The sequence below is a fragment of the Ascaphus truei genome, chromosome 17, assembly GCF_040206685.1.
Source record: "Ascaphus truei isolate aAscTru1 chromosome 17, aAscTru1.hap1, whole genome shotgun sequence".
Lineage (NCBI taxonomy): Eukaryota > Metazoa > Chordata > Amphibia > Anura > Ascaphidae > Ascaphus > Ascaphus truei.
The window spans coordinates 32,107,319-32,126,840 of record NC_134499.1 but is presented as its reverse complement, the minus strand read 5'-3'; the positions used below and the strand labels follow the sequence as shown (position 1 = coordinate 32,126,840).

General features: G+C 49.0%; 2 protein-coding genes across 3 annotated transcripts in view; both read left to right on the top strand.

Moving 5' to 3' along the window:
* The window catches only part of IFT122 (intraflagellar transport 122), a 32,671-nt gene extending 30,906 nt beyond the window's left edge, over positions 1-1,765 (top strand). For both annotated transcript variants that reach the window (XM_075574656.1, XM_075574655.1), the window contains exons 27-29: positions 225-301; positions 559-723; positions 1,351-1,765. In XM_075574656.1, coding sequence (XP_075430771.1) covers positions 225-301; positions 559-723; positions 1,351-1,437 — 329 coding nt within the window. In that variant the 3' untranslated portion in view covers positions 1,438-1,765. The remainder of the gene's footprint in view (positions 1-224; positions 302-558; positions 724-1,350) is intronic.
* A 7,788-nt stretch (positions 1,766-9,553) lies between these two features.
* Positions 9,554-19,414, top strand: RHO (rhodopsin). Its single transcript, XM_075574652.1, has 5 exons — positions 9,554-10,036; positions 10,442-10,610; positions 12,844-13,009; positions 13,427-13,666; positions 16,914-19,414. The coding sequence occupies exons 1-5, from the start codon at positions 9,676-9,678 to the stop codon at positions 17,040-17,042; spliced, it is 1,065 nt and encodes a 354-aa protein (XP_075430767.1). The 5' UTR covers positions 9,554-9,675; the 3' UTR covers positions 17,043-19,414.
* Positions 19,415-19,522: the final 108 nt, after the last annotated feature.

The window sequence follows — 19,522 nt, the reverse complement described above, 5'->3', positions numbered from 1 at the left end:
AGACAGCTGATGCAGTGACTGCTGCATTGGGGTTTATTACACCTCTGTGATATACAGTGTTATTACCTGTGCACCCCACATGTTACCTCAAAGCCAATGGGAGGACTCCATTGGGATGAAATACAAATGTAAAAATCTCCCCTCAAAATCCACATGAATGAAGTGGTTTAAAGCTACCCTGAGCTTGGGGGTCTTCTGTTATTCCCTTAATCAGAGGGCATTAGACGCACAGACCTTAAGACTGGAGGAGAGTGACGAGGTCTTGGATGACGACCCCTTCACTGCAAAGTTAAGTTTCGAGGTGAGGACACTTCCCTTCTGTAACAGGGCAAGAGGCAGTTCAGCTGTTCTGGTGAAGCTGCCACATTATCCTCTCGGAAGGACAGAGACCTGTATTGTATATTACACAGAGCTGGGAATAGGTTTGTATAACAAAGCAATGTGTACACTATTACAGTCCGCTTTGTTTGGAAGAAGGTACAGCTATGCATTGCCCTGCTTATAACACACGCATGTATTAGCCTCTCTTTTTAATAACACGCAATGTTCCTCTTGTAGCAAGGAGGCTCTGAGTTTGTCCCCGTGGTTGTCACCCGCTCAGTCCTGCAGCTAATGAGCAGGAGGGACGTCCTGATCAAGCGCTGGCCGCAGCCCCTGAAGTGGCAGTATTACCGCTCCTTGCTCCCGGATGTGTCCATCACTATGTGCCCCTCCTGTTTTCAGGTACGTGCAGCAAGACCTGCTGCTGGGTTTCAGGGGTGACCGGAACAGCATGTTGTAGTGTAACCTCCCATGTTACTATATTACTATCAGAACAATAACCTTTGGAGTTGGGTGTGGCGAAAATGGGGGGTACACATTGGGGTTTTCTCAGGTGATACAAACACGTTGCTTTATTCACAAAGACAACGTAGCAGTGACCGTGTAGCCATGTGCTCCTGAATGTGGCCCCTCTCGTGAAGTTTAAACGGCTTCATGTAACTGACATGCTGTGTCCACTGACCTTCGGTAACCTGACAAGGGAAGGAGCTTAGCAGAGCTAGAAGAGGTTTATCAGCGGTCACTGGGGGAGACACTATGGGAATAATTTACAGGACTGAGCCCTCATCGTGCGTTTCATGTTTGAAGTATATATTTTCTGTACATACCGTGTCTGTCTACAATGTGCGCCAGTTGCATTTATACAAACGTTAGGTCTGATCGAGTGTTATCAGATTGATTGGAGCAGCCATAGGTAATTGTCATTGATTTTGTAGGTCTGTTGTATCTCCCAAGGGTGCAGACTTGTGCATTTCGGGAGACCTCTGTGGGTTCCTGCTGTGTTTCACAATGTAACATCTCTTGTTCCAGATGTTTCACACAGAAGATTACGAGCTGCTGGTTCTGCAGCATAACTGCTGCCCGTACTGCCGGAGACCCACAGAGGAGTCCAACTAGTGAGAAACCGACTGATTGAGTCGGATCTTCCAGGAGAGAGAGAGCGAGCATTAGCAAAGACCTGGGGACAAATGAATTATTTTTGTACTTATTAAACGGTTACTGTCCTTAGTAATTAATCATTAACAATTGCTATTTAGTTGGTGAGAACCAAAGAGTCAACAAATTCTGTCAGAATCACACGCCTCTTTGCTTGAAATGACTCGGAGAACAGAAAACTGTGCATTTAGTTTGTTATATTTAAATATATTTAAATACTTATTGTGCATATAAGGAAAGAGTGTAAAGCAGAAGTTTTTTTTATACATATTAAATGTGTTATACCTAAGTATGGGCTTCTGTTTGGTCATTCTCAGGATTTCCCAGCTATAGGAGTGGGGCTGTGTGACAGGAGTGGGGCTGTGTGACAGGAGTGGGGCTGTGTGACAGGAGTGGGGCTGTGTGACAGGAGTGGGGCTGTGTGACAGGAGTGGGGCTGTGTGACAGGAGTGGGGCTGTGTGACAGGAGTGGGGCTGTGTGACAGGAGTGGGGCTGCGTGACAGGAGTGGGGCTGCGTGACAGGAGTGGGGCTGCGTGACAGGAGTGGGGCTGCGTGACAGGAGTGGGGCTGTGTGACAGGAGTGGGGCTGTGTGACAGGAGTGGGGCTGCGTGACAGGAGTGGGGCTGCGTGACAGGAGTGGGGCTGCGTGACAGGAGTGGGGCTGCGTGACAGGAGTGGGGCTGCGTGACAGGAGTGGGGCTGTGTGACAGGAGTAGGGCTGTGTGACAGGAGACAGCCATTATGTCATGGTTTAAATACCTTTTAATTGGCTCTTGTGACAATCTGTAAACTTCAGGCCCCTGTTGCTCGTATAGAAGGGCGCTCGCGGGTGGAACAGGAATACGACTTCTTCCATTCCTGATATAGGGGGTCAAGTTGTGATTACTACACAAGCGATCACATGACCGCGTTGGCGGAATGTCCGTGATACGTAGGCGCCTCAGTCATTGCACCAATGATCAATCACCGGATTTGGTCTTTGCCTTCTGCGGGGCCTGCGACATATAACTTTGTATATACCGTAATACTGATAAAGTGCTTTGCTGGGGCTCAGGCATTGATTAGGTTGAACCATAATTTTTACATTAAGTTGCCTTTGTACTTTCATTTATTCATTCAGATCTCTTAAAATTCCCAAGAGCGCTCATTTGCATGTCACTACCCAGAATCCCTGGCTGCAGTGGAAGCACTGTATGCTAACATATAATGGGGAAGGGCAAGGTGGCGGACCTGTCTGAGACGCTAATGTGCTCACACATTAAAGTTCCTTGTGAAATTCTCTAATTGTTTTCCACTAACAAGATAAATTAGTACACAGCAATATTTGGGGCTATTTCCCGTCTCTGGCACTACGCAGCACTGTGCACGGATTTTGACAGCCACAAAATCTCCCTGTACAGAAGAGCTAACAATCTATTTGACTGTTCAGGAAGCACCATGACATAAAGGGACATGCCGAAGGGTTCTCCCACTTCAAAGGCAGCACTGTTAAAACTAGTTCCCCTTAGCCCTCCTACTTCTAGAACAGAGGTGCTCAACTTCTGCTCTAGAATACCACCAAACCGGTCAGGTTTTAAGGATATCCCTGCTTCAGCACAGGTGACTCAATGAAAATGACTATTGGGGGCCCTTGAGGACTGGAGTTGAGCACCCCTGTTCTAGAGCATGACAATGCTACATTGTTTCAGAGCTGCTGTATCCGTGCTGCAATGAACATCACACATTTTCCATGGCAAAGCTGACAGCTTAGTCACTCACTATTTTACTTAGCAGAACACTGGACGCCCGACTGGTATAAACGCTTAACTCTCGTTGTACACAGACTGCTTTAAACTTGGGCACCTATCCTATCTGACACACTCCAGCCTGTACAAGACATAGCACAGCCAGTAAGTCATGTAGCAGAGTTGCCTTCAGCTCTTACTGCCAAGAGATAAGCCCATAAGCCTCTACAGAGCTACAGTATGAGAGCTGGCGGCGCATCGCACGTGTGAAAACCGCGATCTGCTGTCTCTGGTTCAGCTTTCAGTGAGGAGCAGGAGATCCGACGGGAAGGCGTGGTGGGGACGCGGCCATGACGTCACGCGGCTGGTTCGCCCTCATTGCCTGAACCGCCGCCGTGACCTGGCCAGCGCTCCGTCGCCACAAAAATCTTGTCGGCAGAAAATCTGGTCGCGCATCGCTCGCTACATGCGCTTGCAGGCAGCTACTGGGGCCGGCCCCATTGAGGGGCGGATCTTGTTCCTGCAGCGCACGCCGTAGCCAGCGCAGCAGTAGACACTGTGGGCGAGGCCTTACCTGTGCACTGATACCGGGAACATCTCGCTGAACTATTCATACATATTATAATATTGCACCATTTTCCTGAAGGTTCAGACCCAATGCACAACAATGGTAAAATATAGAATATTCTGCGGGGTTTCCTTCATGGTTTTAATTCTTATTTGTAGTCACACACCATTTAGTGTTTCTTATTATACAGTGCGGTGTGGACACGTCACAAAATTATTCCAACATTTGTAGATTGTATTGTGCTATGTGGTCTCTTTTAATGGGCAACGTGAGCTAAACTTTGGAACACGCAGTTGAGAATTTTTCTATATTCCTGAAAGTGAGCAGGAGATTAAGAGGCATTTGAGTCTGAAACATAAAACGCCTAATTACAGGCATACCCCCGTTTAAGGACACTCACTTTAAGTACACTTGCGATTAAGGACATATTGCCCAATAGGCAAACGCCAGCTCACGCATGCGCCTGTCAGCACGTCCTGAACAGTAATACCAGCTCCCTACCTGTACCGAAGCTGTGCGCAAGCGGGGAGACTATAGAGCCGGTTACAAATGCGTTATTTACATCAGTTATGCAGGTATATGACGATTGCAGTACAGTACATGCATCGATAAGTGGGAAAAAGGTAGTGCTTCACTTTAAGTACATTTTCGCTTTACATACATGCTCCGGTCCCATTGCGTACGTTAAAGCGGGGTATGCCTGTATATCATAATTCCAAAGGGGGATTCTACAGTCGGGGCAACAATAATATACTTTTATTTCAAATTCTTTATAATCGTGAAGTAACAAAGGGAGAGGGAGTAGTTGGTACGATACCTTTTATTGAATCAACAAGTAGTTGATATGTCAAGGTTACCCGATGAAGGACTCCGAGAGGTTGGAAAGCTTGTAACATACGGTATAAACTACGTGTTGGTCCAATAAAAGGTGTCATAACACCTACTCCCTCTCCCTCCTGTGTTACTACATGGAAGACAGGACCAGCACAGCTCCCCACCCTTTGCTTATAATAATGACTGCATCTTGAGTTTGAAGTTTGAAACAGAAGAACAATTCTGCAGACCCAGTGTGAGATATGCAAAAATACATGTTGTTTTTACTTGTGATTTCTTACTGAAGGTGAATCTGCCAGACAGACCAGTGACATGGGAAGAAAAACATTGGATCATTATGTGTTTAGTGTTGCCAAGTAATGATCTAATTAGGAATAATAAACCTGCCACTTTGTCCTTTCGCAGGACTCCCCCAATTCATCATGTTCTCTCTTGCCTACAAATCCATTGGAGTTATAGCCCCTGGAAATATGCCAGCGAGATATGAGAGAAGCTGCTGTGCGTTATGATTGGGGCAGCTCCTGCAAACACATCGTTCATCACGGGACATAGATCAGCCCCTGATCCTCCGACCACAGCTGTGTATCAGGCCGGCTGTGTTACCTCTCAGTTGCCCTGCAGGTTATTTCATATTTCATGGTTTGTGTCTGATACGAAAGGTAACAAACGCGCTTTGAAGTTGCATGCGCTTCACCACATTCCCAAGGAGACGAAGTTCATGATCTCTGATTGTCTAATTCATGCACACAAAATGTAAATCCATTTTACCAAAAGATGCTAAACTGATCCATCTCTCATCTTAGCAAGTAGCTCCTCCTACTGCTCCTTATATCTGCTCATTATAACTCCTATTGCCCCATGTAACCCCTCTCTATAACTCCTCCTATTGCCCCATATAACCCATATCTCTTATTGCCCATATAAACCGTCTCTACAGCTTCTCCTATTGCTCCATATAATCGCTCCCTATACCTCCACCTATTGCACCATATAACCCACCTCTACATCTCCTCCTATAGCTCTATAGAACCGCTCCCTATAACTCCTCCTATTCCCCCCATATAACCACTTCCTGTAACTCCTCCTAATGCTCCATATAACCTCTCCCTATAACGCCTCCTATTGCCCCATCCTATAACTCCTTGTGTTACCCCATATAACCCCTCCCTATAACTCCTCCTATTATCCCATATAACCTCTCCCTATAACTCCTCGTATTATCCCATATAACCCCTCCCTATAACTCCTTGTGTTACCCCATATAACCCCTCCCTATAACTCCTCCTATTATCCGATATAACCTCTCCCTATAACTCCTCCTATTTCCCCGAATAATTCCTCCGTATAACTCCTCCTATTACCCCAAATAACTGCTCCCTATAACTCCTCCTATATTCAATGACAGAGAGCAAGGTTGATGACATCCTACATCCTTATCAGCCAGATTGGCATCTATCAACCCAGCGTTTCCCCGACTCTCCCCTCCCCAGTACCTGTCTGTGCCAGAGCAGTACTAAGCATCACCTGCATCCTGCATCTACTACATTGAACTCTACTCATCCAACAATCACACGTATCTTATGCTTAAATAGAAAGTTCCCCCCTAGGGCCAAAGTGTGCACTAATAGCAGAGGGGTGTCACATGCTGCCCGGGTGCCTTTAAAATATTGTAATTGGAATATTATTGTAAAAAGGGGGAACAAAGGCAGTGCACTGCTTACAAATGGTGGAGGAGGCTATTGGTAGCAAAAAAATCCTTTTATTAAATGAAGGGATCAAACATCACCCCTGGATCACCCAGAAAACACTCACCTACGCGTTTCGGGCCGTGTGCCCTTTATCAAGGTGATACACCATCACCATCATATTGGAGTGTTCCCAACAGAAGAATTATTATTCAGTATTGGGACTGCATATATATTCTGATGCACCGGTTACCCACATTTTGGAATATAATAATAGCATGTTCTTTTATAGCGCTGCTAATTGTACGCAGCACTTTACAGAGACATTTTGCAGGCACAGGTCCCTGCCCCGTGGAGCTAACAATCTATTTTTTGGTGCCTGAGACACAGGGAGATAAAGTGACTTGCCCAAGGTCACTCACTGAGCCGCTCCTTCTCCCTGGAATTGGAATATTAAGTATTTTAAATGTTTATTCTTTTACTTCTCATGTTTCCGAAGCTGCATATTGAGTGTGAGAAGTGACAAGCGTGTGCAGAAATAAATGACAAATATAGAATACATGTTCGCTCCGATTATCCCTTTAACGAGCTGTGAGATGGGGGGTGATAGGAACCCCTCTTTAAATCTACAGAGACGTCCTTCCCTGCTAGACTGTAAGCTCTTAGGGAGACTTCACTCTTTTCTCCCAATTGATAGACATTATCCTTACCGCGCCTCCTGTAAAACGTTGAGCAGAGGGCTTTAGAAATCCTGTTTAAGAGCAGTGAATTGTGGGCTTGCGGATAAAAAGTAGTGGTGGTGCTCACCGAAGCCCAACAAAACCCCACTCACCTACCCAAGAGAGAACAGGAGCTCAGGCACAAGTGTGCACTATATCCACAGAGCAGGGACTGGAGGCGGCTAATTGTCTCTCACAAACACAACTGCCCCGTGCCTTAATCCCATGGATGACTGACAGGATTAGAGAATTGTTATCTTTAAACAAGTCTGTGTCAGGTAATTAAAACCACTTTCTGGATCGTTCAGCAGCCGATGCCTGAGACGCTGGCAACATGTTACTACTTCTGCACTGCCCCAAATATACTGAACCAAAATGAGTAGTTGGTTCAACCCATGCCTAGTGTTTCTTTTCAGATCTGCTGCTGGGATGCTGCTCCTTGCACCCACTGCTCTTTTATTTCCTCCGATTTCGTTATTTTATAGTTTTGTTGACCTCTTAATCTATCGATTCCCATTCTCTTGAAAAATCTTGACCTTACACCTGCCCAACCCAAAGTCTCTGAATGCCTCTCCGCGATATCATCCTGGATGGCCCACTGCCGACTCAAACTTAACATGTCTAAGACGGAGCTCCTCATACTTCCTCCCAAGCCTGGCCCTACTGCCCCCTTCTACATTACAGTTGGTAGAACTATCATACACGCAGTAGCCCAAGCACGCTGCCTGGGGGTCACACTCAACTCCTCCCTCACAGTCTCCTCTCACATTCACAATGTAGCTGAAACCTGTTTTATTTCTTTATAACATTACAAAGATACACCCTCTCCTATGTAGCTCTACTGCTAAAGCTCTGACTCAGGCCCTCATTCTCTCCCGTCTCGATTACTGTAACCTCCTGCTGTCCGGCCTTCCTGCCTCTCACCTGTCTCCCGTACAATCTATCCTAAACGCTGCTGCCAGAATCACTTTACTCTCTTAAATCTCTCTCGGCGTCTCCCCTGCTGAAATCACTCTCCGGATTTCCTATTAAATCTCGTAGTACTTAACAAAATTCTCCTCCTCACTTTTAAGACTATACACTCCTCTGCTCCTCCTTACATCTCAGCCCTAATTTCTCGCTATACACCTGTCCGCCTCTTGCTCAAGGATGTCTTCTTTCTACCCCCTTTTGTATCTAAAGCCCTCTCCCGCCTTAACCCTTTCTCACAGGCCGCCCCGCACCTCTGGAATGCCCGTCCCCTCAATATCCGACTAGCACCCTCTCTATCCACCTTTAAGGTAGCTACCTTGCTAGAACTGTAGACCGCATATGCATTGACCTTGTCCCCTTGCAGACGCACTTACCAGAACACCCTGCTACGGTCTCTGTAAGTTATCCCTATGCACCACTTAGATTGTAAGCTCTTCAGGGCAGGAACTCCTTCTCCTGGTGTTACTTTTATGTCTTTAGCACTTATTCCCATTGTGTCTCCTATTATTATGTCACGTGTTCCTGCTGTAAGATCCACGCAAGAGCCCTCTTTTGATGACCTTGAGGTGATTTTGCTAACCTGAGATATCCGTCTCCTCTCATAGCTGCCCCAGGAGTTGTCTCGTTTCCTGATGGGTGGGACGTATTAACGGAAAGACAATGCTTATTGTAACTCATTGTTTTATTGTTTGCACCAAATGAAGGAGAGAATTCCTGACGGTTTTAGCCTGGGAAGTCCGTGCCTCCGAGACCTGTTTTATTTACTAGCAAAAGGTAAAAACAAAGTGATGGATAGAGAGAGACGCAGAATCGGAGACACCTCGTGCCACCCTCACATGGGCGTTCCCCAAACCACACGGTGACGCACACAGGGTAACTGCTGCAGCAAAACACTGATGCATTGGGGTGGTCTACGCCGGTCCTCAAGGGTCACCAGCAGGGCAGATTTTCAGGATTTCCCTGCTTCAGCACCGGTGGCTCAATCAGTCCCAGCTTCAGCACACGTGGCTCAACCAGTCTCTGCTTCAGCACAGGTGGCTCAATCAGAGGCTCAGTCTTTGACTGAGACTCTGATTGAGCCACCTGTGCTGAAGCAGAGATATCCTGACAACCTGCCCTGTTGATGTTGGCCACCCCTGCATTAATGCATGGCTGAAACGGCACCATTTCCATGCCTTGATACATCGCCTCCTGTTTATTCCAAGTGTCTTAAGCAACATTACTGCGCACTCTGCATTGGCTGGACATTGGCAGGGCAACGCTGCTCACTCCAGCAGTGAAAGTGTTAAAGCTATCAAATAAAATACCCGTGACGGGCCTTAGCTTTGCAGCACTCTGCGCCTGCTCCTTTTGTGTATGTGACCTGGCTTTCTGCATATCCCTATGAAATACACTCTCTCCTTGTGTGTTTAACACAGAGGCAGGTGTAGCCTTAATACGTTTATGTGAAGCCAATTAACACCTTGCAACCTTAGCTTGGATTACTATGATTAATAACGGCCTAAACCCTTTCCTGCTGACGTTGGGGTTGGCAGCTTATTCAAGGTGGCACGTTATAAAGCCGCGCAGACCGGCGCTCCACTTTGTAGCGCAGCTCTGGTCGGGAACACAAGCCTCTAGGGTTCACTGAGAAGTGGAAGAAATACACCAGGGTTTCTTTCTAGAGAGGGGAAGGACTTTTAAGAGCTGCCACCATGAACGGAACAGAGGGTCCAAATTTTTATATTCCCATGTCCAACAAAACTGGGGTGGTACGAAGCCCCTTTGAGTACCCTCAGTATTACTTGGCAGATCCATGGAAATACTCTGCCTTGTCTGCTTACATGTTCCTGCTCATTCTCCTTGGGTTGCCAGTCAATTTCATGACCTTGTATGTCACCATCCAGCACAAGAAACTCAGGACACCCCTAAATTACATCCTGTTGAACCTGGCGTTTGCCAATCACTTCATGGTCCTGGGAGGATTCACAGTGACTATGTACAGCTCAATGAATGGTTACTTTATCTTCGGCCCGACTGGGTGCTACATTGAAGGCTTCTTTGCTACCCTTGGTGGTAAGTTCCTTAGCTACAGATCTTCACGTTCAGTGTCATCAGCTACGTGTGAGTTATTTTGTCAGGACACCACATTCATTGAATGAATATCCCAGTCACAGAAAAGAGAATAAGGCAGGACAGTTGATTTTGCATTAGTAGATGAATATACTGTAGACGTTGTCTCGCGTGTATTTGACTCAAACCCCGAAGCAATACCTATTGCATAGTATTTAAATACTGTACTACACATGCAGCAGTGCAGGGATATGTTGTGTTCTGGATATGCACAAGGCACAAGTCACGGACGTCCGCTCTGACAGTCACATTGTGTCCTGTCGCTTTGTGGTGTTGGGTTGGAGCTCCTGGCCGGTTGCTCTGCTTTATGTGATGCTGATTCGTGTTCCCTATGCTTTTCTCCGACAGGTGAAATCGCCCTCTGGTCCCTGGTGGTTTTGGCCATTGAGAGATATGTGGTGGTCTGCAAGCCCATGAGCAACTTCCGATTTGGAGAGAACCACGCTATCATGGGCGTCGCGTTCACCTGGATCATGGCTCTGGCATGTGCTCTTCCTCCCCTCTTCGGATGGTCCAGGTATGTTTGAAACCATATAGAGACATACTGTAGAATCTACTCGATAATCAGGCAGGAATCCACCCGGATCCCTTGGAGTCGAGCTTGTTGCAGTTTAATAAGTCCCAGAGATTTATGGTCTCATGTGCAGCCAGTCCTGGAGTAGAACCAGTACCATTGGTTCTGTTTTTATTAAAGTTATTACTATCATCATCATCATCATCATCATCATTCATTCTTTAACTGTCAAGATATTCCATTCCATTACCAAGTTTATACATACTGATAAGGATAATGAGGGTCTTTCCCTATGGGAGTCCCATAAAAAGTAGTGATACTGTGCTAGACTGGAGAAAAGTCATTTTTGCTCTGGAGCCAAATGACCTTCAGTCCACTTATAAATAAAGGTTACAGAATTATTAATGCAGCAAGGGAGAAAACATTATTCAAACAGTCCCCTTTTTCTGGAAAACAGAAGAGTAACTTTGGGTTAGTCATGAACAAAAAAAAAAAAACTCTGTACCATCATACTAACCCCCCCAGTAAGGAGTAACAAGGAGTAACTAATACACAGAGCACCCTCAAAATACTTAATCATCAAGTGCCAAAAATATACCATGTGCAGGAAAAGCCGACACTGGAGAAGAGGCGTAAAGGGTTAATATTTGCATTCAATTGGGTATATAAGATTATTTCTTGTCGGGTTTGCAGTGCCCCAATATATTATAATATATATTTATGGACACAATGTCTTTTGAGGCAGACCATTGGAGATGGGATTTGAAGTAAGAAGAATATGTAGATTGTCTGAAAAAATATTTCCCTGCTTTCAAATTAAGAACATAAAACAGGAGTGGCCAACTCCAGTCCTCAAAGGCCACCAAACAGGTAAGGTTTTGAGGATATCCCTGTTTCAGCGCAGGTGGCCCAATCGGAGGCTGTTTTTTTAACGGAGCCACTGATTGAGCCACCTGTGCAGAAGCAGGGATATCCTGAAAACCTGACCTGTTGGTGGCCCTTAAGGACTGGAGTTGGCCACTCCTGGCATAAGAGGTAATGACGCTCCTTCCAGAAGAGGCTTGTGCTGTAGAACATGGTGCAGATGCTGTATGTGTGTTATTGTTCCTGAGAAAGCTCTAACGCTCTGTATTTCTTATTCGGTGCCTTTTTGCAAACTGCCAACTAAGATAAGGGAATAAAACTAAACGGTAATACTGTGACGGAGTAAGCAGGAGATCCTGCGATACCACGTGTAGATACCACGTGTAGATACCACGTGTAGATACCACGTGTAGATACCACGTGTAGAAACCACGTGTAGATACCACGTGTAGATACCACGTGTAGATACCACATGGTGTCTTTAATAGGCGAAGAAATGGCAAATTATTCATAAAACATTTCTCATTCCCCATGTCAAAAATACCTGGCAAAGTGTCCACACCAAGTGACTTTAATTCCTAGCAATTTAAATATTATTAGTAATATTATTCCAAAGTGCTATGTGTACATTTAAAATGTGCCTAATTCAAGGTAATGAAAACCAGGACCCCAAATACTTAGTTGATCTTGAGTGCGAGAATGGTATTTCTTTCTTTGTTAATTTATAAAGATGTTTTACCGGAAAAAAATACATTGAGTTACTTCTCGTTTTCAAGTGTGTCCTGGGTTCAAAATAATACGTTGACGACATTACAAGTTACAGTTATAAACATGTTGAAAGTAGGAAACAGACGAAGTCTTAAAGGAACTTAGGAGGTGGTTTTCAGAGACTCAGGTAAATGATTCCAGCAGCGATGGGATCGGTACGAGGAGGAAGAGCGACCGGATTCTTTATTGAATCATAAGCCGGGTTCTGGAGGCGGATGTAAGGAGATAAGTGCCGAGTACAGTGGGGGGGTTAGAAGCCTGCTCAGGTAATTGGGCAACTTGTTCATAAAGTATTGGACAGGAAAGATGTACATTGTGTCTGGACTCAAAGCATGGCCAACCTAGTCCAATTAACATATCACAATGGTGGGTGTTGAAGCTTTGTAGTAAGACAAAATAACACCGTGAGTTGTACAGAATCTCAAGTTTGCGGCTGTGAATTTGGGGTGCTGTACCATACCCTATATCCCCATAGTCAATAACTGGCATTAGCACATTACGTGCAGTGAAGGGGTTAATGAGTGGGTGAGGGTTGTTGACGCACAGTTTTTCCTTCCCCGGGTGGCAGCACCTGAGTCGTCACTGTGACCCCGTCTCCCTGCAGGTACATCCCCGAGGGAATGCAGTGCTCATGTGGGGTCGATTACTACACGCTGAAGCCTGAAGTCAACAATGAATCTTTTGTCGTGTACATGTTCGTTGTCCACTTCTTCATCCCCCTGATTGTCATTTTCTTCTGCTATGGGCGCCTGGTGTGCACCGTCAAAGAGGTAAGCCCCATAATGCCCCCTACATCCTAAATACACGCTCCCCTTATAACTACAGAACATGAATACACCACGCACGCCACCTCTTCCCATATACTGTATACACAGACTAAGGAGAGTATTGATACAATACACAGAGGGGCACCATCACTGCAGTTATCTTATACAAGTACCAGGGGATGCTTATATACAGGATTCTTGTGTACAGTACTTCATGCTTTAGTTAAGTGCTGATATTGCACTGGTCACCTACTCTTCCATCTTTATTTAATTCCTGGTCCATTCATTCTGTGCATCCTAAGGGCTGAAGATGCTGACCTGTATCCTCCTCTCACCCTGTCCACTCTTCCATTGCTTACTCCTCTCTCTTCAGCTCTCTGCCTCTCTCCATCCCTCACTCTTTCTCTCCCCCTCTCCCAGGCTGCAGCTCAGCAGCAGGAATCAGCCACCACCCAGAAAGCTGAGAAAGAAGTCACCCGCATGGTCATTATCATGGTCGTTGCCTTCCTGATTTGTTGGGTACCCTATGCCACTGTGGCGTTCTTCATCTTCACCCACCAGGGCACTGATTTTGGCCCCGTCTTCATGACTGTGCCAGCTTTCTTTGCCAAGAGCTCTGCCATCTACAACCCTGTCATCTACATTGTCCTGAACAAACAGGTACTGACCTCTCTCCCAATCCCTGCTCCTGCTGACTCCTTCCCCAATCCCTGCTCCTCCTGACTCCCCCTCCCCCAATCTCTGCTCCACCTGACTCCTCCCTCAATATCTGCTCCTGCTGACCCCTCCCCAATCCCTGCTCCACCTGACTCCTCCCCCAATACCTGCTCCTGCTGACTCCTCCCCCAATACCTGCTCCTCCTGACTCCCCCTCCCCCAATCCCTGCTCCACCTGACTCCTCCCCCAATACCTGCTCCACCTGACTCCCCCTCCCCCAATCTCTGCTCCACCTGACTCCTCCCCCAATCCCTGCTCCTGCTGACTCCTCCCCAATCCCTGCTCCTACTGACTCCTCCCCCAATACCTGCTCCTCCTGACCCCCTCCCCCAATTCCTGCTCCACCTGACTCCTCCCTCAATCCCTGTGACTCCTCCCCCAATACCTGCTCCTGCTGACTCCTCCCCCAATCCCTGCTTCACTTGACTCCTCCTCCCCCAATCCCGGCTCCTCCTGACTCCTCTCCCAATCCCTGCTTCTCCTGACTCCTCTCCCAATCCCTGCTCCTCCTGACTCCTCTCCCAATCCCTGCTCCTCCTGACTCCTCCCCCAATCCCTGCTCCTCCTGACTCCCCCTCCCCCAATCCCTGCTCCTCCTGACACCCCTCCCCCAATCCCGGCTCCTCCTGACTCCTCCCCCAATCCCTGCTCCTCCTGACTCCTCTCCCAATCCTTGCTCCTCCTGACTCCTCTCCCAATCCCTGCTCCTCCTGACTCCCCCACCCCCAATCCCTGCTCCTCCTGACTCCTCTCCCAATCCCTGCTCCTCCTGACCTGACTCCTCCTCTCCCAATCCCTGCTCCTCCTGACCTGACTCCTCCTCTCCCAATCCCTGCTCCTCCTGACTCCTCTCCCAATCCCTGCTCCTCTCCCAATCCCTGCTCCACTCCCAATCCCTGCTCCACTCCCAATCCCTGCTTCACTTGACTCCTCCTCCCCCAATCCCGGCTCCTCCTGACTCCTCTCCCAATCCCTGCTCCTCCTGACTCCTCCTCCCCCAATCCCTGCTCCTACTGACTCCTCCTCCCCCAATCCCTGCTCCTCCTGACTCCTCCCTCAATACCTACTCCTACTGACTCCTCCCCCAATCCCTGCTCCTCCTGACTCCTCCCCCAATCTCTGCTCCACCTGACTCCTCCCTCAATCCCTGCTTCTCCTGACTCCTCTCCCAATCCCTGCTCCTCCCCCAATCCCTGCTCCACTGACTCCTCCCCAATCCCTGCTCCTCCTGACTCCTCCTCCAATCCCTGCTCCTCCTGACTCCTCTAGCAATCCCTGCTCCTCCTGACTCCTCTCCCAATCCCTGCTCCTCCTGACTCCTCTCCCAATCCCTGCTCCTCCTGACTCCTCTCCCAATCCCTGCTCCTCCTGACTCCTCTCCCAATCCCTGCTCCTCCTGACTCCCCCTCCCCCAATCCCTGCTCCTCCTGACTCCCCCTCCCCCAATCCCTGCTCCTCCTGACTCCTCTCCCCCAATCCCTGCTCCTCCTGACTCCTCCCCCAATCCCTGCTCCTCCTGACTCCTCTCCCAATCCCTGCTCCTCCTGACTCCTCCCCCAATCCCTGCTCCTCCTGACTCCTCTCCCAATCCCTGCTCCTCCTGACTCCTCCCCCAATCCCTGCTCCTCCTGACTCCTCTCCCAATCCCGGCTTCTCCTGACTCCTCTCCCAATCCCTGCTCCTCCTGACTCCTCCTCCCCCAATCCCTGCTCCATTGACTCCTCCCCCAATCCCTGCTCATCCTGACTCCTCTCCCAATCCCTGCTTCTCCTGACTCCTCTCCCAATCCCTGCTCCTCCTGACTCCTCTCCCAATCCCTGCTCCTCCTGACTCCTCCCCCAATCCCTGCTCCTCCTGACTCCCCCTCCCCCAATCCCTGCTCCTCCTGACACCCCTCCCCCAATCCCGGCTCCTCCTGACTCCTCCCCCAATCCCTGCTCCTACTGACTCCTCCTCCCCCAATCCCTGCTCCTCCTGACTCCTCCCTCAATACCTACTCCTACTGACTCCTCCCCCAATCCCTGCTCCTCCTGACTCCTCCCCCAATCTCTGCTCCACCTGACTCCTCCCTCAATCCCTGCTTCTCCTGACTCCTCTCCCAATCCCTGCTCCTCCCCCAATCCCTGCTCCACTGACTCCTCCCCAATCCCTGCTCCTCCTGACTCCTCCTCCAATCCCTGCTCCTCCTGACTCCTCTAGCAATCCCTGCTCCTCCTGACTCCTCTCCCAATCCCTGCTCCTCCTGACTCCTCTCCCAATCCCTGCTCCTCCTGACTCCTCTCCCAATCCCTGCTCCTCCTGACTCCTCTCCCAATCCCTGCTCCTCCTGACTCCCCCTCCCCCAATCCCTGCTCCTCCTGACTCCCCCTCCCCCAATCCCTGCTCCTCCTGACTCCTCTCCCCCAATCCCTGCTCCTCCTGACTCCTCCCCCAATCCCTGCTCCTCCTGACTCCTCTCCCAATCCCTGCTCCTCCTGACTCCTCCCCCAATCCCTGCTCCTCCTGACTCCTCTCCCAATCCCTGCTCCTCCTGACTCCTCCCCCAATCCCTGCTCCTCCTGACTCCTCTCCCAATCCCGGCTTCTCCTGACTCCTCTCCCAATCCCTGCTCCTCCTGACTCCTCCTCCCCCAATCCCTGCTCCATTGACTCCTCCCCCAATCCCTGCTCATCCTGACTCCTCTCCCAATCCCTGCTTCTCCTGACTCCTCTCCCAATCCCTGCTCCTCCTGACTCCTCTCCCAATCCCTGCTCCTCCTGACTCCTCCCCCAATCCCTGCTCCTCCTGACTCCCCCTCCCCCAATCCCTGCTCCTCCTGACACCCCTCCCCCAATCCCGGCTCCTCCTGACTCCTCCCCCAATCCCTGCTCCTCCTGACTCCTCTCCCAATCCTTGCTCCTCCTGACTCCTCTCCCAATCCCTGCTCCTCCTGACTCCCCCACCCCCAATCCCTGCTCCTCCTGACTCCTCTCCCCCAATCCCTGCTCCTCCTGACTCCTCCCCCAATCCCTGCTCCTGACTCCTCTCCCAATCCCTGCTCCTCCTGACTCCTCTCCCAATCCCTGCTCCTCCTGACTCCTCCCCCAATCCCTGCTCCTCCTGACTCCTCTCCCAATCCCTGCTCCTCCACCTCAGCACACAAAGTCCCCAGCTTGGAAGTGCTACATGTTGCGTCTCTTCTCTCCCCAGTTCCGTAACTGCATGGTTACCACTCTGTGCTGCGGAAAGAATCCCTTTGGCGATGAAGACGGCTCCTCTGCAGCCACCTCCAAGACGGAAGCCTCCTCTGTCTCTTCCAGCCAGGTTTCTCCTGCATAAGATCCTCAGACTTGCCCGTCTCGGGGTTCGCTGCCTCACACACCTCCCAACACCCAAGCCCTCTCTCCCGACCTAATCGTACCTCGTTGCCAAGGCAATGTACCCCCCTCACCCAGATTCTGCCCCAGCTCACCGGAGCAAAGAGCCTCTTAACTAATTCGCTGCTGGAAAGGCCTGCGCGGCATTGCTTCGCGATCCGTGGCGGGCCCCTGCGGCAGTGAAAGGGCTTACGTTCTGGATACGATGATCATCTGGTCCCGGCTGTAAATATCTCACAAGCAAAGCTACTGTTAGTGTGTAAATCCCCCTCCCAGCTGAACCGAGAGACTTTGTGGGGTCCCCAGTAGCAGGCAGTTCTTGGGGTGACACAATGACGCTGTTACTAGTCGCTGGCACGAATCCCTACCCCCCCCCCCTCACTTTTACAAGGCAACATTCTCATGCAAGGGAAGAATTTTTGTAATATAAATGTCCGCCCCTCTCCTCTGCTTCTCAGCCAGGTCTGGTAGTGAGGATAGATCCGCTATGCACAGAAAACCTGTAATAAAGAGCACTTTGCAAGTAAAAAAAACACACAAAAAAAACAAAACAAATGTCTTTTTATTGGTGCACCCAGCTCGTGCCCGCCCCCCCCCAAGCTCCAGAGACCCCGCCGCATTCCGCAAAACCTCGCAGATTGTAGAAGCTTTTTATCTAAAAACCCAGCTAATTCCACCCAACTGCCCCCTGTTCCTCAGGACAGGGCATCCACCCCTCTCCCTGGTTACACCAGCCGGGCACGGAGGGAGATGCCAGTCTTATAACCCCCCAAGGGCACAGACCACCAGAGAGAGTTCTGCAGGCTGGTTTTCCCAGGAGGTGTTGAGCTTCTTTTTGACACCCCCAGAAACCCCACCAGCCCCCCTTTTTATTCCTCCCTCACATTGATGCAGAAACTGGTTTTCCTAATGGGTTTTACCTTTACCCAATGCCACCTTCCCCACTTGGTTGGTGAGGGTCCATGAAGGGCATCACGCCAGCTCGGTCTTCAGAGGGGACCCTGGCATTTCACATGAGCGCATATCATCGGCAGCCAAACCAAATGTATTATTGGTAAAACAAACCCCAAAAGATGAAATAGCCGGGAGCCGGTGTTCCCGCAGCGCCCTGGGTTTCTATTAACCATCATCACTGTATATGTTTATATAGAAGCCGCCGATATGCTCGGCGATTTACAGCAGCGCACACAAGGTAGAAATCGGGGAATATTATACATCGCCAGGATAAAAACAGTAGATTAAAAAAAATAAGGAGCGAAAAGTTTTTGCCTCAAGAGCTTGCAATCTAAGTGGTGAATGTTTATTCCTGTTGGTATATTTCCAGTCTCTCGGGGGGTTCTTGTTGCGTGTGGTTTTTCTCCCCTCAAAACAATTGAAGCTGGCAGCTGTGACTCCCCGCAGCAATAAAAGGGGACCCCTCTCTCCCCTATACCGCACCAAGACCGGTCACAATGGCTTCCGTAACGTCTGCAACCAGGGATATTAACCCTTCCACTGCCAGAGGCGCCCGAGCAGCTGGCACACACCGCACAGGTTTGCCTCGGTGGCAGCGGGTTTAACCCTTTCACTGCTGCAGGGACACAGCTGAATAAAACGTCCCAGCGTCTCCAGAAAGGAAGGCCCTGCAACGACAGGGCACTGAGTGGGGTTAGACCACCCTGACACCCTGACACCCCGGCATGGGATAGCTAGGTAGCTTTTGTCTAGTTTGGGATATTATTTCCCCTTTAAGAGGCTGCTTCTCTGGGGAAACTGTGGATCCTGCTTGACCGCTTGATGAATATTTGACCTCTCCTGGATCACAGGACAAATCCAGGCAAAGCAGAAGGAGTAACTGTGGGAAGGGTCTGCAGAGGCTCAGAGGGGCAGCTCTGCCCAACCCACCCATCGGAAACATGCAAAGAGTGGGTCATAGGGACGTCATACGTGTGATGCTGTCAGAACTCTCGTGTGCTTGTGTGTGTATGTATATATATATATATACACACACACACAGCAAATTACCACACACAGATAGAAATATGTAGATATATGGGCATCTGTAAATGTCATATATGTACACACACATCTATATACAGTTGTGTGTACACATATACTGACATACATACATGCACACTTGCAGTTGTGTGTACACATATACTGACATACATACATGCACACTTGCAGTTGTGTGTACACATATACTGACATACATACATGTACACATGCATTTGCTAAAGGTCTCACACTGGGAATAGGATTTGTGTAATAGGATTTCTTCTCCTGGCTGTGTAGTTATATTTTCTGTACAGTATTGTAGCGGATATTTCCACATAAACACATTTCCTGCTTAAACGCCTGTGTCTCTGTATATGATATGTCACTGTGCATTCTATCTGTTACTTGGCAGTGCCAATCACAATACCAGCAGTGAACTAAGTGTGGCGGTACAAGGGAGGGGGT

What these genes read in the sequence shown, in the direction of transcription:
- RHO (XM_075574652.1), top strand. Translation starts at nt 9,676, where the DNA reads ATGAACGGAACAGAGGGTCCAAATTTTTATATTCCCATGTCCAACAAA. An exon ending in CTTCTTTGCTACCCTTGGTG is followed by an intron (nt 10,037 to 10,441) that starts GTAAGTTCCTTA and finishes TTTCTCCGACAG; the next exon opens with GTGAAATCGCCCTCTGGTCC. An exon ending in ACATTGTCCTGAACAAACAG is followed by an intron (nt 13,667 to 16,913) that starts GTACTGACCTCT and finishes TTCTCTCCCCAG; the next exon opens with TTCCGTAACTGCATGGTTAC.